We start from the raw sequence: 23,871 nt of genomic DNA, 5'->3' as shown, positions 1-23,871 counted from the left end.
AATTAAGTTAGAAAAATTAGGTCAATTGGAAAACTCACGACCTGATCGGGAATCAAACCTGCAATATTCAGTGTTGTAGCATAGTGTCTTAACCACTACACACTATAATGTGCTCATACACTTATACACAGTCATAGGAAATTCGCAAAAATGAGCAGTGTGGTCTTCTAGGTTCAACTGATTGTCTTCTTGACACTAACAATATGAAGACACACAAGATTTCCTTGGCTATGAAAGTTCAAGTTCTATTCTTCCATACCTCAGTGATAAATATGCCATTTCGCCTTACAACTGGGATGTTGCAAGCTTACTATTTGAAGCAAGGGGTTGTTTACCAAAATTTATATGTCATATCCTTAAATCCTTTAAAATTCCCTTTTATGAGGTTCAGAAGATTGTAATGGAAATTCTGAAGGCCTCTCTTCAAATTTCACACTATCATCTGTATGTTAACACGTAAATTTTTGTTTTAATGTACAAATCGAAATCAGTATTTTGCCCGTTTCATTTCCCTTTATCTTTTATATTTTGTTAATTCCGGATCCCAGTGGTCAACCTCACTTGAGGACGGATGATTTGAAATCTTAGTAGTATAAACTTTTCTTGTAAGCTTACATCTGTTCTCATTCAAATTTCTTTTAATGCGACAGGCTCATGTCAGTAGACTTACTGGCATGTAAAAGAACTCCTGCGGGACAAAATTCCGGCACATCCGGCAACGCTGATAAAACCTCTGCAGCTGCGAGTGTCGTTAAATAAAACATAACATTTTTTTTTCTAACATTAAGTCGTAATGGGAGATAAAATCAGATGGCTAATCCATGATGATGATGATGATGATGATGATGATACATGGTAGTGAATGAGATGTTTTAAGTACCCATTAGGCTTATAACAATACTCACTCTCAACTTGACTCCATCGTCGGCATTCTCGTCCTCGATAATAGCTCGCATTTCAAGGCCATGTTTGAACGCACATGTGACATGGTACGCTGTCTTACAGGTCTTCACTGAGCACTGGATGCATGCCCCCACCCTTTCTCGACACAGGACACATATAAGAGCCCAGCGGCTTTGCTGCAAAACACACATTCAACATATTTAAGATGCTGCAACACATTTCTGAAGTACCGTATTTACTCGCGTATTTTTCGCACTTTTCTGGGGGAAAAAAATCCGTTCCGAAGTAGGGGTGCGTAAATTACGCGACATGACATTATAAAGAACAGCATTTTATTTCAAAGAACTATACACACTACACTGGTATGATTAAGAATGAGTGACAATCCAAAGCCAATACGGAAAAATTGTGATGGTTCTGAAACAAATAAGAAAACATCAGTGCTAGTTTTACTGTAATTTTGCTTATTTCTAAATATATTTCTTCAAACTCATTATAAAATGAATGTCGGTAAATGAACGATGATACTTTCCTGTTTTAACTGACTAGTTAAAATGGAAGTAAAAAGAAAATTTAAATAGGAACTTAAACATTTGAGTGGGGGGAAAAAATAAAGTCCAAAACTGATGTTTAAAAATTGGGGGTGCGAAAATTGCGCGAGTAAATACGGTAGTAAACGAATTCGAAATCAAAGTCGTCAATGAAATTCAATACTGTGCATTGAACTTTCTGAATTCTAAAGTTCATTAATTATGGGTTCGAGAATAAGGTGCATAGGGAAATATTTGGGGCTAAGAGGGATGAAGTTACAGAAGCATGGAGGAAGTTAGACAACACAGAACTGCATGCATTGTATTCTTTACCTACATAATTAGGAATATTAAATTAAGACATTTTAGATGGGCAGGGAATGTAACACGTGAATGCAGAGATGCATGTAGTGTGTTAGTTGGAAGACCTGAAGGAAAAAGACCTTTGGAGAGGCCGTGATGTAGATGGGAGGATAATATTAAAATAGATTTGAGGGAGGTGGGATATGATGGTAGGGACTGGGTTAAACTTGCTCAGGACAGGGACCGATAGTGGGCTTATGTGAGGGCGGCAATCAATCTCCAGGTTCTGTAAAAGCCATTTGTAAGTAAGTAAGCTAATTATGAGAGGTTAGTGACCAATTATACTGTGTTGCCTTAGGAGAGGACCATGATGCATTAAATGTTCTTAAATGAGACACAATGTATTGGAGTACATTCTTGTGCACATAATAACATTTCGCATGGTATATTGATGCCTCAATCACACTATTTCTTATATGAAAAATGGTTTTTCATATCCCTTTTCCTTGAAAACCCTGCACAACAGAACTCTAAAAATAGCATTGCAGCAGCTGACAAAGTCATAAATGCACATTAAATTGTATGGAATATATTTTGCATACATCAAAGATTTAAATTTTTTTTATATATAAAATTTACTGATTTCCCGCCATATTTAACCATCCTTTTCCCTTGAAAACTCTGTGCAAGAGAGCTCTAAAATAGTGTCGCAGCAGCTCACAAAACCATAAATGCGCATTAAATTGTATGAAATACATTCAAAGATTTTAAATTTTTCTTTTTTCTTTTTAATTTAATGGTTTTCTACCATATTCAACCATCATTTTTCCTTGAAAACTCTGTGCAAGAGAGCTCTGAAAATAGTGTCGCAACAGCTGACAAAACCATAAATGTGCATTAAATTGTAAGAAATACATTTTTCATACATCAAAGATTTCAAACATTTCTTTTTTTTTTTTTAATTTGCTGGTTTTCCACCATACGTAACCACCCTTTTCCCTTGTAAAACTTGTGCAAAAAAGCTTTAAAAATAGCATCGCAGCAGCTGATAAAACCATAAATGTGCATTAAATTGTAAGAAATACATTTTTCATACATCAAAGACTTCAAACATTTTTTTTTTTAATTTACTGGTTTTCATCCCTTTCCCTTGCAAACCCTGTGCAACAGAGCTCTAAAAATAGCATCACAGCAGCTGACAAAGCCATAAATGCGCATTAAATTGTAAGAAATACATTTTTCATACATCAAAGACTTCAAACATTTTTTTTTTTAATTTACTGATTTTCCACCATATTTAACCATCCTTCCCCCCCCCCCCCCCCAAAAAAAAAAAACACTGTGCACAAATGTGCATTAAATTTTATGTGATATATTTTTCACATATCAAAGTTTATTTTAAAACAATTTTTTTTTTTTTTTTGAAAATTTAATGCTTTTCTACCCTATTGAAACCATCCTCATCTCCCCTTATGCTGTCAATACCTCTTTTGTACAATTTGTTTCTGTTAAATTCTATCATTTCTGTTGCAGATTGATTTTTAAATTATTTTTAGTTTTTTTTTTTGTCTGTATTTTACTTGTATTTTTATTTCTGTTTAGGTGTAAGAAAAGGCCTATTAGCCTTAACTCCACCAGAATAAACAAAATAGTTAAATCAATAGAGATAATTTCAACTTCAACACCAAATCTCAGCCCTTTTGACTGTGATCAATTTCCGTTTCCCCTCACCACATTGACTATACCAAAGGGATGGACCAAGGCAACAATGTTTTGAAGATGAGTATGGGGGGGAAGCATAAAGATGTTATATCATAAAGGACAACCCATGCAGACCAAGAAACACTAGCAAGAATTTTGAGACTGGAAAAGGTTGTAATGTTCTGACAGAAATTAGACTAGTATCTGATTGCATACTTACCGGTATGCTGGATATCTTGGTGATGGGTTCCATGCGTTCCACACAGCCAATGCTGACTTCAGGAATCCAAAGAGCACAGGACACATGTGCCCACTTCTGACCTGAGCGTGTGCACTTCATGGCACCTCCCTTGTTTGGACAGAGCACACACTCGGGGCGAAGGCTGAGGGCACATGTGCGGCACAGCCATGAGCCAGAAGGTATTGTTGTGATGCCATAGCAAGCCTGATGCACGCAGATGTTACACGAGTCACAGAACACCATCTCGTTGCCTTCCTCTGAGTCCGGCTGAAGAAAACAAACTGGCATTACAACTAGTTCATAAAGCTTAGACACACGATTTCATAATAAGGATCGTATGCATATTTTATTTTCTGCCTTTATAAATAAAATTATTTGTACTTCAGATGTTGAGTCAAGGCTTTAAAACAGATTTATTATCTTAGAATAAGTACAGTCCAATAGTAGATTGTCACTTTTAGCCTCTGGACTGACAAGCTCCATGCGACATAGTTTTGAGTTATTACTAAATGAAAAAATGTCACAAAAATGTCACATCACATAAGATGTTAAATTAGTTACTTTACAACAGTTGAATAAAAGTTTTCGTATGTGACAACAATCCAGCAGATCCGCAATTTTCCCACTAGGATGGTTAAGGGAGAAGGTATAACTTTTACAAGTACAATTTTACTTTATTTCAACATTTTTTTCCTCAGAATCTATAGGTCCTTCGGAAATAAAAATTGGCATACTCAATATACACTATCTGTACACCACTAAGCAACTGTGGTGTTTTTGAAAACATAACAATTATTTTTATTATTATGAAAATTTGTATCGTATTTTGTTCAGCCAGACACCATTTATCTGGTAACTCAAAAAGTACTTAAGATATTTTAATTTAATAAAATATTGCATGCATGTATAGTTCTCCCATTTGAACAAGATTCTCTAAAATATGCACGGAGAATGTATACTGGAAGTTTATTTTTAAAAATAATATCGATTTCATGCTAAATTAAAAAAAGACAAAGATCAATAAATTTTTTTGTAATAAACTATACATTAGAAATTTTAGAATATGTTATTCACATGACGGGAATTTTACTGGAAGCAAGTAAAGAGATAGATTTGGAAGTAAATCCCGAAAAGACAAAGTATATGATTATGTCTCGTGACGGGAATATTGTACGAAATGGAAATATAAAAATTGGAAATATATCTTTTGAAGAGGTGGAGAAGTTCAAATATCTGGGAGCAACAGTAACAAATATAAATGATACTCGGGAAGAAATTAAACACAGAATAAATATGGGAAATGCCTGTTATTATTCAGCTGAGAAACTTTTATCATCCAGTCTGCTGTCGAAAAATCTGAAAGTTAGAATTTATAAAACAGTTATATTACCGGTTGTTCTGTATGGTTGTGAAACTTGGACTCTCACTTTGAGAGAGGAACAGAGATTAAGGTGTTTGAGAATAAGGTGCTTAAGAAAATATTTGGGGCTAAGAGGGATGAAGTTACAGGAGAATGGAGAAAGTTACACAACACAGGACTGCAAGCATTGTATTCTTCGCTTGACATAATTAGGAACATTAAATCCAGACGTTTGAGATGGGCAGGGCATGTAGCACGTATGGGCAAATCCAGAAATGCATATAGAGTGTTAGTTGGGAGGCTGGAGGGAAAAAGGCCTTTAGGGAGGCCGAGACATAGATGGGAAGATAATATTAAAATGGATTTGAGGGAGGTGGGATATGATGATAGAGAATGGATTAATCTTGATCAGGATAGGGACCAATGGCGGGCTTATGTGAGGGCGGCCATGAACCTCCGGGTTCCTTAGAAGTCAGTAAGTAAGTATGTCATTCACATACTATACATGCATGCAAAGTTTCAATAAAAGATATTAAGTACTTTTTGAGTTATCATGAAAATGCTGTCCAGCTGAACAAAATACTCCACAAATTTTCATAATTAAAATACATATATATTCATTAGGTTTGCAGAAACATTAAAATTACTTAATGATGTACAGATAGTGTATATTAAGCATGCCAATTTTTATTTCTAAAGGACTGAGAGATTTTAATGGAAAATATGTTGAAATACCAATAAAATTACAACTAGATGAACTTCCCCCTTATTACATAGAGACGTAGCTGTAACTTTCTGTCATTTAAATGAGAGTACAGAGGTGGCATCTGCATACCACTAAAAATGAGGAGAAAAAATCACTACAGCAATAGCTATGCAAGCAGCCAGTTCTTTTACAGTATCTATCGTGGTCTCATAGACCAGACGTTTCATCTCCTCTCACAAAAAATAATCCATACTGGTGAGATTGGGCAGTAGAACTGGCCGAGATACAGGCCATGTCTTGTCACTGTAACAAACATGGCATATTATATTCAGAAAGTTCATAGCAAGGAGTGCTGATGCGATCCAAATTGTAAGCACTCTTAGCCAGAAAATAGTACATCTGCTGGACTACTGTTGCATTCAAATACTGTTCCTCTTTACCACCTTTATCATCCCAGAGTCATTGCAAACGAACTAATTTAACAGTCTGTATATTTTAAATGTTTAGGTACAATTAAATTCCTTTATCATGCTGTGAATTTACGTTTCAGTCTTTTCAACTCAGCTCTTTCCCACTAAATCAGGCTTTTCAAAATACAATCTAGTGGCTATAAATTAACATTCTCACTTAGAAATTTTTTAACAGGAGGGGGGAAACATTATCAGTTGCGAAAATTATTAGTAACTAAGAAAATGTAGGTAGATATTTCTTATAAGCGAGTTATTTTGTACATTCCAGCTAACATAGCTGTAATTCTCCATACTTCAACTGCAGCTGTGTTGTAAAGTATTGTTCACATGCACAAACGAACTTGTACAAACTAGCCTGTGTACATATTGCAGATGTATCAAGATGTTTGTACAAACCACGTTTGTTTTCCGCCACAATCTGAAAACAAACTGAATTTGTGCAAATATCTATGTAAGAAACTAGCCGTACGACACTGTAATTATTGTAACTAATGAAACGAAGGCTGCAACAAAGACTGAATAACTGGCTCGATATAGATTGTAGAGTAGGGTGACCAGACATCCTGTTTTTAATGGGATTGTCCCTCTTTTCAGCCTCTTGTCCCCTGTCCCAAGAAAAGTATGCTCGAGATGTCAAATATCTCGTTTTTAAAAATGGCATCTCGTTTCCCTAAATTATTGTTAGAATATTTCTTTTCCTTTTATTTATTATAAAGCATTGATTAATTCTATACTCTTCCATCAGTTGTCACCGTAATGAATTCAATTCGGTAATTGATACCTCAGAGCTGAAATTGATAATCAAAAGGTTTTTGATAATATTCTACCATCAGGGGAACTAAAACATTACAAATTATGAAAGACAAAGACATTAATTTTATAAACATAATTCAGATTGTAAGTTTTGTGTTAGGAATACTTGGCACCAATGCATCATCAGAAAGTGTTTTCATTGATGAATTCAATTTGGTCTGACGAAAGGAATCAGATTTCAGTTAAGACCGTAAAGGCAGAGCCTTCTGTAGTTACAAGCCGGAGCATGGGTAGGTTTGGCAACGCAGAGTGGAGGCGGGAGATTTTAAAGTGATATTGTGTTTGCTCATTGCTTTCGTTATACATAACGCGTATTTTTTAAATATTACTTCATGCACAAAGGTAAGATCAAGATTCAGAGTAGTGATGTAAATTATTACGGGTTCGAAAATAGTGTTTTATTGCAATCAATTAGCTATAGGCCCTAATTCAGAATATGGCGCGGTGTGAGTAGGCTACTTACATACAAAGGCTGCCACTTAAAATAATTACAAAAAAACATGTTTTTATTGATAGTACGAAGGTAAATAAATAAATAAAAAAGATATTCCTTGCACCGAAATAATAAAATCAATAATGCAATAAAGACGTAAGTTCCTACGCAGTATTCTTAAGTTCCAGTCAGTTAACAAATTTGTGGCTAGTAAATTGACAATGTTTTGCCGCTTAATGTTGTTCCACCTCTGACGTGAAAGGTGTAAGATATCATATGCATTTTAATTTCATGTGATTATGTCGTGTTTTTCTATAAATATTTCAGATGTCCAGGAAGCCAGTTTTAGTTTGAACCTGGCCAGTCACCATAACAATACTGTTATCCTAAATTATTTGTTACAAACTTTTTAAAATATAATTTTAAATAAATATAACTACAGAAAAGAAGCTAAGAATGTAAATTATGCAAATAGGCCTAAAATAAAATGTAAACAGAAGAAACTATTGACATACCTATTATAATAAAAGTATGATGATGTAAATACACTTAAGCCAAGTAAAAAAAAAAATCTATAAAAATAATTAAAAAACATACCTTCAACATAATACGTAACAAAACGCAACATTATCTATTAAGTACATGTATGTGTCAATTAGCGTAAACTCAGTGAACTTTAAATCCTCTAAAAAAATACGAAGTGAAATGAAACATGTTTATACCTAATTTATTACAAAATAAATAATATTAATAAACAAACCTTGAAAACTAACAAAGTGATTATATGCAACTACAAATTACAAGTAGTTCTGACGTATAGCAGGCATTCCGAATCTTCAACAAAACTGCAACATTTATGGAATCACAAAACAGCTGTTTACAATGAAGTTGAAAACCAACGGCGTAACTTTATTGATATAGGAGGCGAGACCCAACAATTTGACTAGAATTCTGATACACACAAACCACAAATAAGACTACAAAAATGTAGTTATACAATATTTAATATTTAGTAGAATAGTCAATTACTTTGTCATCAATAACCGTAATAATTCCCAAAGACTGCAACCATTTTATTTTCATTTACTGTCTTGTTTTTTATCACCAACGCGCATTTAGTTTATAATACATCAACAATTAATGTTTGGTACGACCGCAAACATAATTCCATCGACACACACTTATATTGTAACATTAATTTACATTAAAAATCGGCAATAGCACAAACACGTGTCCTGTACGGTCGGCCTCCGGGTGACAGTTAATTACAGTGTTGCCGACGTATGGCTCCGGCTTTTAACTAAAGAAGGCTCTGGTAAAGGCCATGTTAAGCACAAAATACAATTCCAAAATGTGTCTTGAATGGACTTCTATAGTTTCCTGAAGGAAAGGCCAACACTTCTAGAGCAAATTCACTCACAAAAGAAATATGATGCTGAATGTACAGTTCATCTTCATGGAGAATGTTAAAATAGTTCAAAGGTAATATGAGGGAAAAAAATGTTATAAAACAAGTTCAGAATACAGTGACATGGCCAATATGATGTGAGATCCAATTAATCTGAAGATAAATTAATCTAATTAATCCAGACTAGTTGCAATATAAAAAATTATCAACAATGACTTAAGCCAAGTATCCTGGCTACTCTATTACGTACTTGCATAATTATTATAGCCTAGTTATTGTAAACAGTGTACCATTTATTACTAGTGATGAGATAAACTGCTCTTTTGTGATCACTAGACCTCGGAATTTTAGGTGCTAAAAGTTAAGAATGACACTGAATGTAGAAGAATAGACGTGGTGCTCATGAGGAGAGTTTTAAGCCTAGTTCACAGGTGTCCAATATGTAATAATAGACAACAGAGTCACAAAGACTGGGTAATGAATCTTATAAACCGTGCGCTAATTTTAGTTTTGTAAGTGGTAGTTAAGAGCATTAGAGACCTTTAATGGTATCGAAAGGAAAATACTGAATAACAAGAATGACGTGTCAAAAAAGTGGGGGCATGGCTTTTATTTTATAAACTATACAGAGGAACAATATTAACTTCCAGCACCTAAAATTCTGGGCTCTAGTGATCACTGTTCGACCTGTGATTGCTCATTTAGGATCACGGTGATCTCAGACAGTGAAACAGTGATTGAACTACGAACTTGTTCGAGGTGAACACTAAACAGTCCATTCTTCCCCACTCATCAAAGCGTTTCATTGTGATGTTTCAATGCTCTCGATATTTCGCACATGGTAGGTGAGGGCGAGATAATGTTGAGGTTATGTGTTTGTACTTCACAGAAGTCAGGTGTAAGCACAATACTGAGATGTAAATATAGGCGTTTCATCACTTTAAAAACGGATTAAAGGTTTGAAAGCCAGTATTTATTTATTCATTTAATCTAATGCTATAGACAAACTGAACATTTGTCGTCTGCTTACCCAATAATATAATGAATGTCTTGTTCAATATTCCTGAAGTGAAATATTACATAGGAAAAAAAAACGGAAAATTAATCATTTTAACATAATTCACACATTACTCAGAAGATGAATGAAACATTGTTATTTTTTAATCATTGTCATATTTGGTAACATTTTGTTATTATTGTAATTTTACTAGTTGAATAATATAGCCAATTAATAACTTCACTGCTTAAAATAATGGAATCACTTAAGCAATGTAAAAACCTGCCAGGATCAGCCTGAAATCTACTGAGTTGGCAACACTCAGCGCTCACACTTTGCGGGTGTAGTTGTTCCCTGCTTTGTCACTAGTTAGCATAAGCACAGCAGCGCAGCACATGAAGTGAGAAAAGAACAGCTGGTGAGCAGTTTAACCCTCGAACTGTGATCATTGTTTAAAAAGCTGTTTAATCACAGGTGTGATCGTGATTCTTCGATCACCGTGATAAAATCACAGGTCAATGTTTTTTTTTCATCACTATTTATTACTTTAAAACAGTAGCGGCTCGTAGTTAAAGGCTCTTAGACGGAGCCGCCCCTATAAAAATCTCCTACAAAAATCTTGACATTTGTTTGTGTTTAATAGTAGAATAAAGATTTTCAATAGAGGAGAAACATCAAAATTTTACTCAGCTTGTTCGTTAATAACAGTCAATATATTTGGAACTGTTGGTATCGACAGATGTTTTTGAGATAGGTTATAAGCCAAAGGTTCAACCTTTTACTGTATCTTCTGCACAATAGAAACAGGACGGGGGTGATTTACTAGTGAAGTCTGGCTAATAAGGGTACAGCTAAGGCGTAACCCTACGCCTTGAGTCATTGCCAACATTTTCGAGCTCTGAGTTTTAAAAAACTCTCTTGGAGAAGAGAAAAGAAACAATGCCTGACACTCCATTCTTGAGGTTACGTGTCTGCTCTCTCATTCATTTTACGGTAGGTCATAGGCCTAATTGACATTTTAGAATAACATTTAGGATGAAGGAATCGTTTAGTTATTCGTTGACACAATTGGTATCCCTAGTATCCCATAAAGTGAAAGTTTTTCAAACTTCGGTCAGGGAAGGGAAATAAACACAACGGAAATTCTAACGCGTGAATTTGTTTTGGCTTGTCCGTAATACGAGTATCGGTATTGTATGCGGTTGTGAACTTGTGATTGTGAGAACCGTTTACGAGCGTTTATTTGAAAACAATGAATTGTGTGTGTAATATATTGAAAGAAGAAGGGCCAATTTCGTCTACAAGCAAATGAATTAAGGTAAGTCAAGTGCCCGTTATATGCATTATAATAACAACTTATTGTTAAAAATTCCCAGTTACGGAAATACACAAATAAACAAATAGAAATAAACAAATACTCATGCTCGAGGCCTTGTAAATTTGCCATTTCAGCCTACAGCCTTCCTCAATTTTAAAACCACGAGCCGTGACTGCTTTAAAATAAATAAAACTGGACCTTATTGCTCACTGACATTATATAAACACAAGTAATAATGAATGTTTAAATAACTATGTGAACTTTAATAAGTGTCTCTTTTTTTATTTTGGAAATCTGGTCACCCTACTGTAGAGCAATCTGAAGATAAGTGTTCTAGCCATGGAATGAATTCCTCATGAAAGGTTACACAACAGTTAACTAGTGCCAATTACATGTGCAGTCCAGTTTGTGTATGTAAATGGTATTTCATGAATGTGACAATCACGTGATTGAAGTATACTACTTGAGACAGAACTCTGTGAATCACCAGCTTCAAAGAACAATGATGTAACCAGTGCCATTTTGTCTAATAGCCCCACTAGGTGGCAAATTTTGAAGGGCAGTGGTTTTAAATTTCCATTTTTATTAAAAAAAAAAAAAGCCTGAGCTAAACATACTGGAAGTTCCAGATTGTGTAAAAGTGATATTGAATTGTTACCCAAGTGATCTGGGAGATTCCTTCATCGATGAATGCCTTCACTTACGTGCTCATCTTGTGTCACAAACTGATAAAATAAGAATATCACTGGAACTCAGTCATTTTATTAGGCAGAAAGTATACTGCAAATGTATGTATGTATCTAATGCTCTCGATTTAACAATGAAGTCATTCTCCTTCATGCTTCCCAATATTTCGACGCGATGTCTTGAGCTATTTGAAGGGCTGTGCAGCTTGCCAGATGATCCATATCCATTTCCTGCTCATGACAGCATAACAGAAAATTTGGTGAAGTCAGTATACCGATTCTGTGGAGATGTTTACTTAAACAATCGTGGCCAGTGAGTAGCCTGAACATAGCAACAACAGATTTACGAGGAAGTTCAGGGATTAGGCGAGTGTCTTCCAACAGATTTTTCCATTTGGTATTTCCACTTTCTGCTTTTCACTACTCCAAATGCGGATGTTGTTAAGCGCATGTTTTTATGCACAGCTGTTAATAATGTCTCAGGTGATAGCTCTTTCTAAACACTGAAACATGTTAAACAACTATCTATGGTCTTCAATGAATGAAGATAAATTAATTTCGTAGCTCTTCTTGCCATCAAATGCGACTTCATCTATGGCATTTTATTTGAAGATATCAACAACTTCACAGTTCTGTGGTCAAAAAAAGTTGAAACTGTCAAAACCAAAGAAAATAAGTCCACATTCATGTACCATTTAGTTAATAATATTGATCGTTATATAATATAATATTTTAGAGGGACGGCTGATCTTTGGGTGGGAAAATGCCAAAAACGGGTCTGGACATGACCACAATGTATACAACAAAAACATCACTGAAATTTGTTCGCGTAGGCTTCCGCGGCTGGTGTACATGGTCTGTGGATAAACTTCGGGGCTTCTACCACGTTGTCTTGGTGTTGGTGGCTGACGTTTCGACCGCTGTGTTTTGGTCATCTTCAGAGCAGTTGGATAACGAAATAGTCTGCGAGCTCATATATATATATATATATATATAGTAGTCTCGATGGAGGGAGTACTTTCGGTGATAGGTCGTAGGTCCTCCTTCTGGCATCTGCTCTGCTCCTCCAACTGCTCTGAAGATGACCACAACACAGCGGTCGAAACGTCAGCCACCAACACCAAGACAACGCAGTAAAAGTCCCGAAGCTTATCCACAGATCATCACTGAAATTTGTTTAAAGTGTGCTGCCATGGTGGTCTAATGGCTAGAGCGCTGAACTTGTAATTCTGTGGACCTGGGTTCGATCCCCAGCATAATCCCAATTTATAAGTTGTATAGGCAAGCCCTTAATAACAATAATCTGAGGCACGACAGCCCATGAAGGACCATGACCAATCAGCCGGCTGCTGGCCTCACGTCCACATGCCGAAGCAGATGTGGATGGTCATCCAACTAGAATGGAGGTATCGTGTGGTTAGCATGATGGTCTCCCAAGCCGTTATAGGTGACTTTTGTAACTGGATTTCGCTATCTATAGTAGCTCCCAAATGTATCACAATGCTGGGTGGGCACCAGTTCCATACACTGGCCGAAATTTCATGAGAAAACTTCTTCTCCCATGAGGACTCGAATCAGCATGCATTCTGTAAATGCGAGTTCTAGGCAGGATGCCTTAGACCACGACCCATGGCGCAAGACAGGCAAGCCCGTGGACCAGGTAATATGTGGAGTTTTCTCCGGGAGCTCCAGTTCTCCTGTGACATCCTAACAAATCTCCAGCATTATCTCATCTCATCGTGGGTGTGACGTAAACCAGCCTCCTATGGCGCACTTTGGACAATTACTCTGTTGGTAAATTGGTCTACACAACTGGTTTCACATGGGTGAATGAGAATGACAAATAGTCAAGTAACCATCATAAGTAATATACATACATACATATATATATATATACACACACACACTTGTCTGAAGCACTAAATTCTTGGACTCAACGGTGACAGGAAAATAAAACAAGTTACCAGATCGACCATGAAACAAAAGTGCTAAAGCACAGAACAGAAGTCAAGAAATTTACTGAGAACAAAGAGATGGTGTGAATAATTTCAAGGAAAAATTGTTCTGGGGCCGGGCATCGAATGCTCTACCAACTGAGCTACCCCAGGAACTATACACGACACCGTCACAATTTTTTCCTTTATATCCACACAACTCACATGAGCTGACAAGATGCCAGAACTCAACTATGAGTGCACACAAATGCTGTGCGACTTAAATTGTGGCTTCCTGTTAACGTACCTCCAGTAACGAATGTATTATGCAAATCTGGCTTAGAGGTAGTAGCTCCCTGTAAAGCAGGTGCGAAGGATCCCGGGATCGATGCCCGGCCCAGGAACAATTTTTCCTTGAAATTATTCAAACCTGCTTTACAGGGAGCTACTACCTGAAAGCAAGATTTGCATAAAGAAATGGTGTTTCCGGAAATGGAAAGTAAAGAAAGTAATGTTGATTTTTTGTACAGTAATAAGTCTTATTCATTAAGAATTTGTCCCACCTACTGTGATTGTTAATGGAATGTACTGTTTAAGATTTCTGGAACAACTATGGCTGCATACTGTAGGTGTAGGGCACAAGTATCGTAAATCAGGTATCTGGTTTTTACTCCACAACAACACATCAATTCACAGGTTAACAGCAGTACAGGAGTTTCTAATCTCTACACTTGTTCACCAACCTTATTGTCCATATTTGGCATCCTGCAACGATTTCTCATTCTCGAAACTTAAGCTGTTGCCGAAAAGAAGATGTTTTGATGACGTCAGAGTAAAGTCCAGGCACCTGGTTTCTGCCCCTCAACAATGCAGCAGTTCACAAGACGAGAACTTTACAGCAGATTCTGGTCCAGAAAAAAACTCTGCACTTGCTCACCCACCTTTTTCTCCAGTCTTGGTGACCTTCGATTATTTTTCATTCTTGAAAGTAAAGTTGCTGCTGAAATGAAGACGATATGATGACACAGGTTCCATCCAAGATGCCATGACGAGCTGCCTATGAGCTGTTCCGAAACACAACCACTACAAGTCTTTCCTCTCCTTAGCTGACCGTGGAACTCCTTGACTCGAGGCTATAGGAATGTATTGTGAACATAACATTTAACTGTTCCTTTAAAATTCATTATTGATTCGCCAGAGTATGACATGAAGATGAGAAAGAGAAGTTTTGGACAACACAGGAAGTCGATGACGAAGATGTGTATGAAGATGTCCATGACAACACTGAGCATGATGATAGCCTTACAAACGTCTGTCTTATGTGTCTTTCACTCCCATGTCTCAGTAGAGGCGAAAGTCAAGAAAAAGAGAAGAAAATGGAAGTAGACTGGCATATTCTGAAAAAATAATATAATGCCACAGAAAAACGGGGACATGACTGGAATCCTCAGAGCACACAATTTATGTGTCACAGTGGCATTTAAATTCTGACATACAGTGAAATCTCTATTGTTCCCATTTATATTACTGTCTTGAAGACAAAGTTCTGTACACTCTGAGGACCGGTTTCATCAACACAAATGTTGTTGTTTTCTATTGCCAGGCATTTGACAAAGTCATTCGACTTCTTCTACTCCAATATTTTTCAAAGATACTGTCATGGATAGTCACTGAAGCACAGATTTTGAGGTGTTCCGAATCCATTTCTTTGTTTGAGTTGCACAATGGGCAGTTAGGGGACTGATATATTCCAATTCTATGCAGGTGTTTCGCCAAACATTCATAGCCTGTTGCCAATCTAAATGCAGCTACAGACGATTTTCGTGGTAAATCGAGAATTAACTGTGGATTATGATGCAGAGAGTTCATTTTTTCCCTTGAGATTGTGTTATCAAATTTTATCAGCAAAAATTAAAACTGCACTAAAACGTTGTTTGTTAACACATCCTAAAACTTTAACAATTGTATATTATTATGATGTACCGAAGTACATATGATATTTCAGTGGAGATATTCTGCGTCATCATATGATGAAAGATGAGTGGAACAGAGAAAAATTCTCTCTGGCACCGAGATTTGAACCTGGGTTTTCAGCTCTATGTGGTGATGCTCTAGCCACCAAGCCATACCGGATTCCCATCCCAATGTCAGATCGAATCCTCTCAGTTTAAGTTCCACCTCTTTAGTTCCCTCTAGTGGCCTACCCTCATGTACTGCGTCATAGATGTCTGACAGTGGAACCATGTCCACACACGTGCAGAGGTGCACTCATTATGAGTGACTAAGTGGCCAGGATCAGACGGAATAACCACAGTCTTAAATCACTAAGTGATTTTTCGCATATCATATATTATTACAATGTACTGAAGTACATACGACCCGGGTTCGATTTCTGGTCGGTGCAAGTTACCTGGTTGAGGTTTTTTCCGGGGTTTTCCCTCAACCCAATATGAGCAAATGCTGGGTAACTTTCGGTGATGGACCCCGGACTCATTTCACCAGCATTATCACCTTCATCTCATTCAGACGCTAAATAACCAAAGATGTTGATAAAGCATCGTAAAATAACCTACTAAAAAAAAAAAGTACAGATGATATTTCTGTCCAGATATTCTGCATCATCATATGATGAAAGATGAGTGGAACGGAGAAAAATTCTCTCCGAGACTGGGATTTGAACCTGGGTTTTCAGCTCTATGTGCTGATGCTCTATCCACCAAGCCATACCAGATTCCCATCCCGATGTCAGATCGAATCCTCTCAGTTTAAGTTCCACCTCTTGGGTTCCCTCTAGTGGCCTACCCTCATGCACTGCATCATAGATGTATGACAGTGGCACAATGTCCACACACATGTGCAGAGGTGCACTCATTATGAGTGACTAACTGGCCGGGATCCGACGGAATAACTGCCGTCTTAAATCACTAAGTGATTACTTTTCGCATATCATATATTATTATGATGTACCGAAGTATGTATGATATTTCCGTGAAGATATTCTGCGTCATTATGGTGAAAGATGAATGGAATGGAGAAAAATTCTCTCCGGCACCGGGATTTGAACCCGGGTTTTCAGCTCTACATGCTGATGCTCTATCCACTAAGCCACACCGGATTCCCATCTCGATGTTGGATCGAATCCTCTCAGTTTAAGTTCCACCTCTTGGGTTCCCTCTAGTGGCCCACCCTCATGCATTGCGTCATAGATGTATGACAGTGGGACCGTGTCCACACACATGTGCAGAGGTGCACTCATTATGAGTGACTAAGTGGCCGGGATCCGACGGAATAAGCGCTGTCTTAAATCACTAAGTGATTTTTCGCATATCATATATTATTATGATGTACCAAAGTACATATGATATTTCTGTGCAGATATTCTGCGTCATTATGATGAAAGATGAATGGAACGGAGAAAAATTCTCTCTGGCACCGGGATTTGAACCTGGGTTTTCAGCTCTATGTGGTGATGCTCTATCCACTAAGCCACACCAGATTCCCATCCCGATGTCGGATTGAATCCTCTCAGTTTAAGTTCCACCTCTTGGGTTCCCTCTAGTGGCCTACCCTCATGCACTGCGTCATAGACATATGAGAGTGAGACCATGTGCACACGTGGAACTTAAACTGAGAGGATTCGATCTGACATCGGGATGGGAATCCGATGAGGCTTAGTGGATAGAGGATCAGCACGTAGAGCTGAAAACCCGGGTTCATATTCCGGTGCCGGAGAGAATTTTTCTCCATTCCAGTCATCTTTCATCATTTAACAATTGTGTTAACATTCTTTCGTGCATTTCGGATCCACCAACGATTTCCAGATGGATAGTAAATAACATTTTGTTAACTCTCGCGAAAATTGGGGCTATGTCAAAATCAAAGCTTTTCTGAATGTATTTCACCTGCTTCATACAGAGATGATCATTGCAATATTACAATCTCTTTGGCATTTATTATTTGTTACTGAAAATGAACAGTGACACTGATGGTGTGAAAAGAAATAAAGGATCCAATTTTACTAATACAGAGAAGTATTTGTTAGTAGAACTGGTAACCAAATATGAATGGAATGCAAGAAAACAGATGGTATGAAAATCAAAGCCAAGGAAGATCAGTGGACGTGGATTAATAATGCATTCACTTGTCATGGGGAGGTTATCGCAAGAACTTACTTACAAAAGGCTTTTAAGGAACCCGCAGGTTCATTGCCGCCCTCACATAACCTCGCCATCGGTCCCTATCCTGTGCAAGATTAACCCAGTCTCTATCCACCTCCCTCAAATCCATTTTATTATTATCCTCCCATCTACATCTCGGCCTCCCCAACAGTCTTTTTTCCTCCGGTTTCCCAACTAACACTCTATATGCATTTCTGGATTCGTTCAAACATGCTACATGCCCTGTCCATCTCAAACATCTGGATTTAATGTTCCTAATTATACCAGGTGAAGAATACAATGCGTGCAGTTCTGCATTGTGTAACTTTCTCCATTCTCCTGTAACTTCATCCCTCTTAGCCCCAGATATTTTCCTAAAAACTTTATTTTCAAACACCCTTAATCTCTGTTCCTCTCTCAAAGTGAAAGTGCCAGTTTCACAACCATACAGAACAACCGGTAATATAACTATTTTATAAATTCTAACTTTCAGATTTTTTGACAGCAGACTAGATGACAAAAGCTTCTCAACCGAATAATAACACGCATTTCCCACATTTATTCTGCATTTAATTTCCTCCCGAGTGTAATTTATATTTGTTACTGTAGCTCCAAGATATTTGAATTTTTCCACCTCTTCAAAGGATAAATCCCAATTTTTATATTTCCATTTCGTACAATATTCTGGTCACAAAACATAATCATATACTTTGTCTTTTCGAGATTTACTTCCAAACCTATCGCTTCACTTGCTTCAAGTAAAATTCTCGTGTTTTTCCTAACCGTTCGTGAATTTTCTCCTAACATATTCACGTCATCCGCATAGTCAAGAAGCAGGAACTATGTAAATAAACATTTTGCGGCCACTCTTCAATTGTTCAATTAATGGAAACGTTATATATTTTCGTCTCATTCACACTGTAGCATTAGAAACTAACATAATTAGTACCTTTAGCACGAGAGAGAGAGAGACATATTTCCGTTGTGTATTCTAACCTCTCGCGAATTTCGTCTGTTATCTTCTTGAAAACCATTTTCGAGGTTACACCTCAGTAAAAATTCAGTCCTGAGATAGTTTTTTTTTAATCATTAATAATTTACACCTCTCTCCAGACGACATACAGTGTATTTACAAGGTCTAATAGCAATTTTGCATCTACAACATAATTTACACTAACCACATTTCAGGTTTTCACAACTTTAAGGTTGTAACAAGGAAATTCCGATGTTAACTCAACAAACATTTTTTGTGTTAAATTTATTGTTAAATCAGTATAATGATTTGTTAAGTTTTAGCATCTAATAGTGAAACCGGCTCTGATGGTCCACAGCTGTGGAGTAATGGTTAGCATGTCCAACTGTGAAATGAGCAGGCCCAGGTTCAAATCCTGGTTGGGGTTTTTTCCGAGATTTATCCCCTCAACCAACTGAAGCAAATTGTTTAATAACTTTCTGAGTTGGAGCTTCGACTCACTTCGCCTTCATTAATTTCAACTTCATCTACCATCCTTCAATAGTTTCAGGTCAACTGAGGATGAGAGTAACTTTATTACTATAGTCTGCAGCAAAGTATTGAGTAGTATTCAGTATTTAGATGTAATACTTGTATTTTTTTGAAGTGGTTCACAGTGTGTTAAATCAATCTTCTTAATGTATCCAGCTGTTTGGTGACAACATAAAGTCCACTATAGTCTATTCAGTTTTTGTTTTTCATGAGAAATGAGAGGTATTTTGATCAGTGTTCATTATAGATGCCTGTTGCTAGTAGCCAGAGTTGGGGGTGTAGTCAATATATACTGCAGGGCTGTGTCTTCTGCAACTGGTACTGATGATTTTAATTTACTTCTTTTGTGGTTTATAGATGGAGTGTATAGAAGAATGTGTTACAGATCTTCATCATGATTATTACACCACAGAAAAGTAAGATTATCAGAAAGGTGAAATCGGCGTAGGTACAATTGTGAGACAATGTGACTTCTTCTGGCTCTTAATCAAAATTTTTCAACATGTCTGGGCAAGTTTTTGTATATTTCCAGGTCATTTGATTTTTTTTTTGAACGGGCTGTAAACTGTTTCCTTTGTCAGAAGAGAGCCAATTGTTGATCCATAGGTTTGTAAAATGAGACCTTACTGAAGCAAAGGCATTGGATAGAGATACCACTTGAAGAGGTCTTGGTTGCAAATATGTTATCTGTTTTGCAATGTTATCGACTTTCTCGTTTCCAGGTATGCCACAATTGATGTAACAATCGAGTTATTTTCTATCTTGCTTCTCAGTATTTAGATGTAATATTTGTATTATTTTTGAAGTGGTTCACAGTGTGTTAAATCAATCAATCTTCTTAATGTATCCAGCTGTTTGGTGACAACATAAAGTCCACTGTAGTCTATTCAGTTGTTGGTTTTCACGAGAAATGAGGGGTATTTTGATCGGTGTTCATTATAGATGCCTGTTGCTAGTAGCCAGAGGTGGGATGTAGTCAATATATAACTCCAGGGTTGTGTCTGATGATTTTAATTTACTTCTTTTGTGGTTTATAGATGGAGTGTATAGAAGAATGTGTTACAGATCTTCATCATGATTATTACACCACAGAAAAGTAGGATTATCAGAAAGGTGAAATCGGCGTAGGTACAATTGTGAGACAATGTGACCTCTTCTGGCTCTTAATCAAAATTTTTCAACATGTCTGGGCAAGTTTTTGTATATTTCCAGGTCATTTGATTTTTTTTTCAACGGGCTGTAAACTGTTTCCTTTGTCAGAAGAGAGCCAATTGTTGATCCATAGGTTTGTAAAATGAGACCTTACTGAAGCAAAGGCATTGGATAGAGATACCACTTGAAGAGGTCTTGGTTGCAAATATGTTACCTGTTTTGCAATGTTATCGACTTTCTCGTTTCCAGGTATGCCACAATTGATTTAACAATCGAGTTATTTTCTATCTTGCTTCTCAGTATTTAGATGTAATATTTGTATTATTTTTGAAGTGGTTCACAGTGTTTCTTCTTCTTGAGAACACACTACACAACCTAGTATACAGGATGCCAATCCTATGTAGATGTTAACCCAGACAATCATGACCTATAAGGAGTCTGAACATGGCCACAGCAGATTTACATTCTAAGTCAGGAATTAAATCAGGCCTTTCTAGTAAATTTTTCCAATAAGAATTTTCTGTAGTATTTAATATTTGGACATTACAATTATCTTTAATTTTATTTTTAATAACTTGTTTTAGCGTTTGAGATGGGCAGGGCATGTAGCATATATGGGCAAATCCAGAAATGCACATAGAGTGTTAGTTGGGAGGCCAGAGCGAATAAGACCTTTGGGAAGGCCGAGATGTACATGGGAGGATAATATTAAAATGGATTTAAGTGAGGTGGGATATTATGGTAGAGACTGGAAAATCTTGTTCAGAACAGGGACCGATGGCGGGTTTATGTGAGGGCGGCAATGAACCTCCAGGTTCCTTAAAAGCCATAAGTAAGTAAAGTAACTTGTTTTATGTACGTATGTATTTATTCACACCGCAAATGGGTAAATATCTGGTGGTAGTGGTAACTAATTACACTCAATAATGACAATTAATAAACACAATTAATAAAAAATACAATTAATAATAAACTAATAATAATACTAATAATAATAATAATAATAATAACAACAACAACAAGGAGCAGCCTAAACTAAATGAAGCACAATCACTTAAAATAACATTTAAAGTAAATCTAATTTGTATATTAACCCTAAGTTCGAACTAAAACCCCCAAGTATGATATGTTCATACATGCACAAGCACCTTTCAGCACTAAACTCATTTCGCTGTTACTCACTGCAATGGAACTGCGACACATTTCACTGATTCTATCTTGATTTCACTAACACTTCAAAAGCATTTCAGTATTAAAATGCTTTGCATTGCCACTATAAACTATAAAACTTCACTGATACAAGCACACTTCGCTGACAAAATACACGTCACACTTCACTGACACAACACACTTCTTCACTGATACAACACTTCAAATAACAAAACATCAATTAGACCTACACACTTTAAATAGTATGTATAATATACTACCAACTATTGGTAAAGTCCTTAAGCCTATTTTCAAATACATTTTTGGTTATTAGTAAAGCCTTTAGTAAGTCTGCAGGTAAAGCATTCCAGTCCCGGATAGTACGATTGAGAAAAGAAAACTTTCCAGTGTCCGTCCTCTGTCTTCTTTCCCTCAATTTATATGAGTGGTCGTTCCTTGGAGAGTAATTTGGCGGCTGTAACCTATTTTTTATTTCTCTCCAGGCAGGCTCACCTCTGTATGTTTTGAACATTGCACATAATCGAATTCCTGTTCTCCTGTCCCATTTTAATGGTGAATTATTACGACAACACTTGAGAGCCCGTTTTTTAATCTTTTCCAGTGTCTTAATATGTTCTAATCTGTAAGGTTCCCAACATGCAGTACCACATTCCATTACTGGACGTACTAGTGATTTATACACAATCTCTTTGGATTTTCAGAGCCTTTTCTTAGTACCCTCATCACAAAGTGTAATGCTCTCCATGCTTTTCCCACTGTGTCAGTAACGTGTTTCCCCCAGCCGAGATCACTGCTAAAAGTTATTCCTAGCTATTTACATTTGTTAACTTCCGGAATGGTTTCATCCCCTAATGTATACAATGTGATTATTTTATTTCTTTTTCTTGTAAAGCTGACGGCTTTGCTCTTTAGAGAATTTATTTTTATTTTGTGTCATTGCCCAATCGTTCATTCTATTGAGGTCATTCTGAAGAAGAGTAGTATTTTCATAACTTTTTATTTCCCTGTATATGATACAATCATCCACGAATAAGCGAATGCTGGACAAGATGTTAACTGGCAGATAATGGATAATGAATAATATGAAAAATTATAGTTTTGTTTTTGTTCAATTTTAGTGCTTTTCTTTGCTAGAATGTCGGCTCTCTCATTAACGCTTATACCATTATGTGTGGGAATCCACTCAAGAACTATGATTTTATTTAAACTTTGGATTTGTTTAATCATTGAACGAATTTTTTTTTATTTTCCCCTTAATCAATTGAATAAGTTCCTATATGCTTCAGTTTTATTTTGTGCCTAAAAATGTGAGACCCTGTAATGAAGCACTTGACAAACATTACCACTCTTTCAACTTACTGTTTGAAACTTCGTATTAATAAGAGTGCTTACAATATCAAAACAACTGAAACACATCCTAATTGCATAAATCCATGCTCTTCCACTGTCGATTCTTCATATCCAATTCTTGTGACTTTTGAATTTCTAAAATATCTATTGACATAACTTTAAAAAAGTTGATTTAAAATTGTTATCTTCATCTTACGATGTTCGGTGACGTATGAAAGGATAATTCCAAGCCTTTGGCGTGAGACGAACTCGATAGCTCAGTGGTAGAGCGCCTGACCGGAGAACAGGAAGTCGCAGGTTCGATTCCCACTCGAGGTTGTGAAATTTTTCTTTCATACCATGGCATGATTGTGACTATAATAGCATTTAAATTCATTAAAATTGTTAATCTTATTGAAGACGGATTATCTACAGCTTTTAATCTGTGTTAGGTAATGTGCAGCATTCAAACATTTAGAAGTGGAGTAACGACTAACGCATCTGGTCGTGAAACCAGGTGGCCCGGGTTCGATTCCCGGTCAGAACAAGTTACCTGATTGAGGTTTTTTCCGGGGTTTTTCCTCAACCCAATACGACTAAATGCTGGGTAATTATCGGTGCTGGACCCCAGACTCATTTCACCAGCATCATCACCTTCATCCCATTCAGATAATAACCAAAGATGTTGACAAAGCGTCGTAAAATAACCTACTAAAAAAAAAAAAAACATTTAGAGATACCATTTTTGACGTCTTC

The 23,871-nt window shown here is 36.6% G+C and overlaps 1 protein-coding gene across 3 annotated transcripts in view; it reads right to left on the bottom strand.

The window, feature by feature from the left end:
• The window catches only part of rno (PHD finger protein rhinoceros), an 83,130-nt gene that overhangs the window by 24,989 nt on the left and 34,270 nt on the right, over positions 1-23,871 (bottom strand). For all 3 annotated transcript variants that reach the window (XM_069815093.1, XM_069815085.1, XM_069815103.1), the window contains 2 exons: positions 3,658-3,945; positions 906-1,079 (listed from right to left, as the gene is read on the bottom strand). In XM_069815093.1, coding sequence (XP_069671194.1) covers positions 906-1,079; positions 3,658-3,945 — 462 coding nt within the window. The remainder of the gene's footprint in view (positions 1-905; positions 1,080-3,657; positions 3,946-23,871) is intronic.

Source organism: Periplaneta americana, chromosome 2, assembly GCF_040183065.1.
Source record: "Periplaneta americana isolate PAMFEO1 chromosome 2, P.americana_PAMFEO1_priV1, whole genome shotgun sequence".
NCBI lineage: Eukaryota > Metazoa > Arthropoda > Insecta > Blattodea > Blattidae > Periplaneta > Periplaneta americana.
The sequence above is the reverse complement of the archived record's forward strand: the minus strand, read 5'-3'. Positions and strand labels throughout refer to the sequence as shown.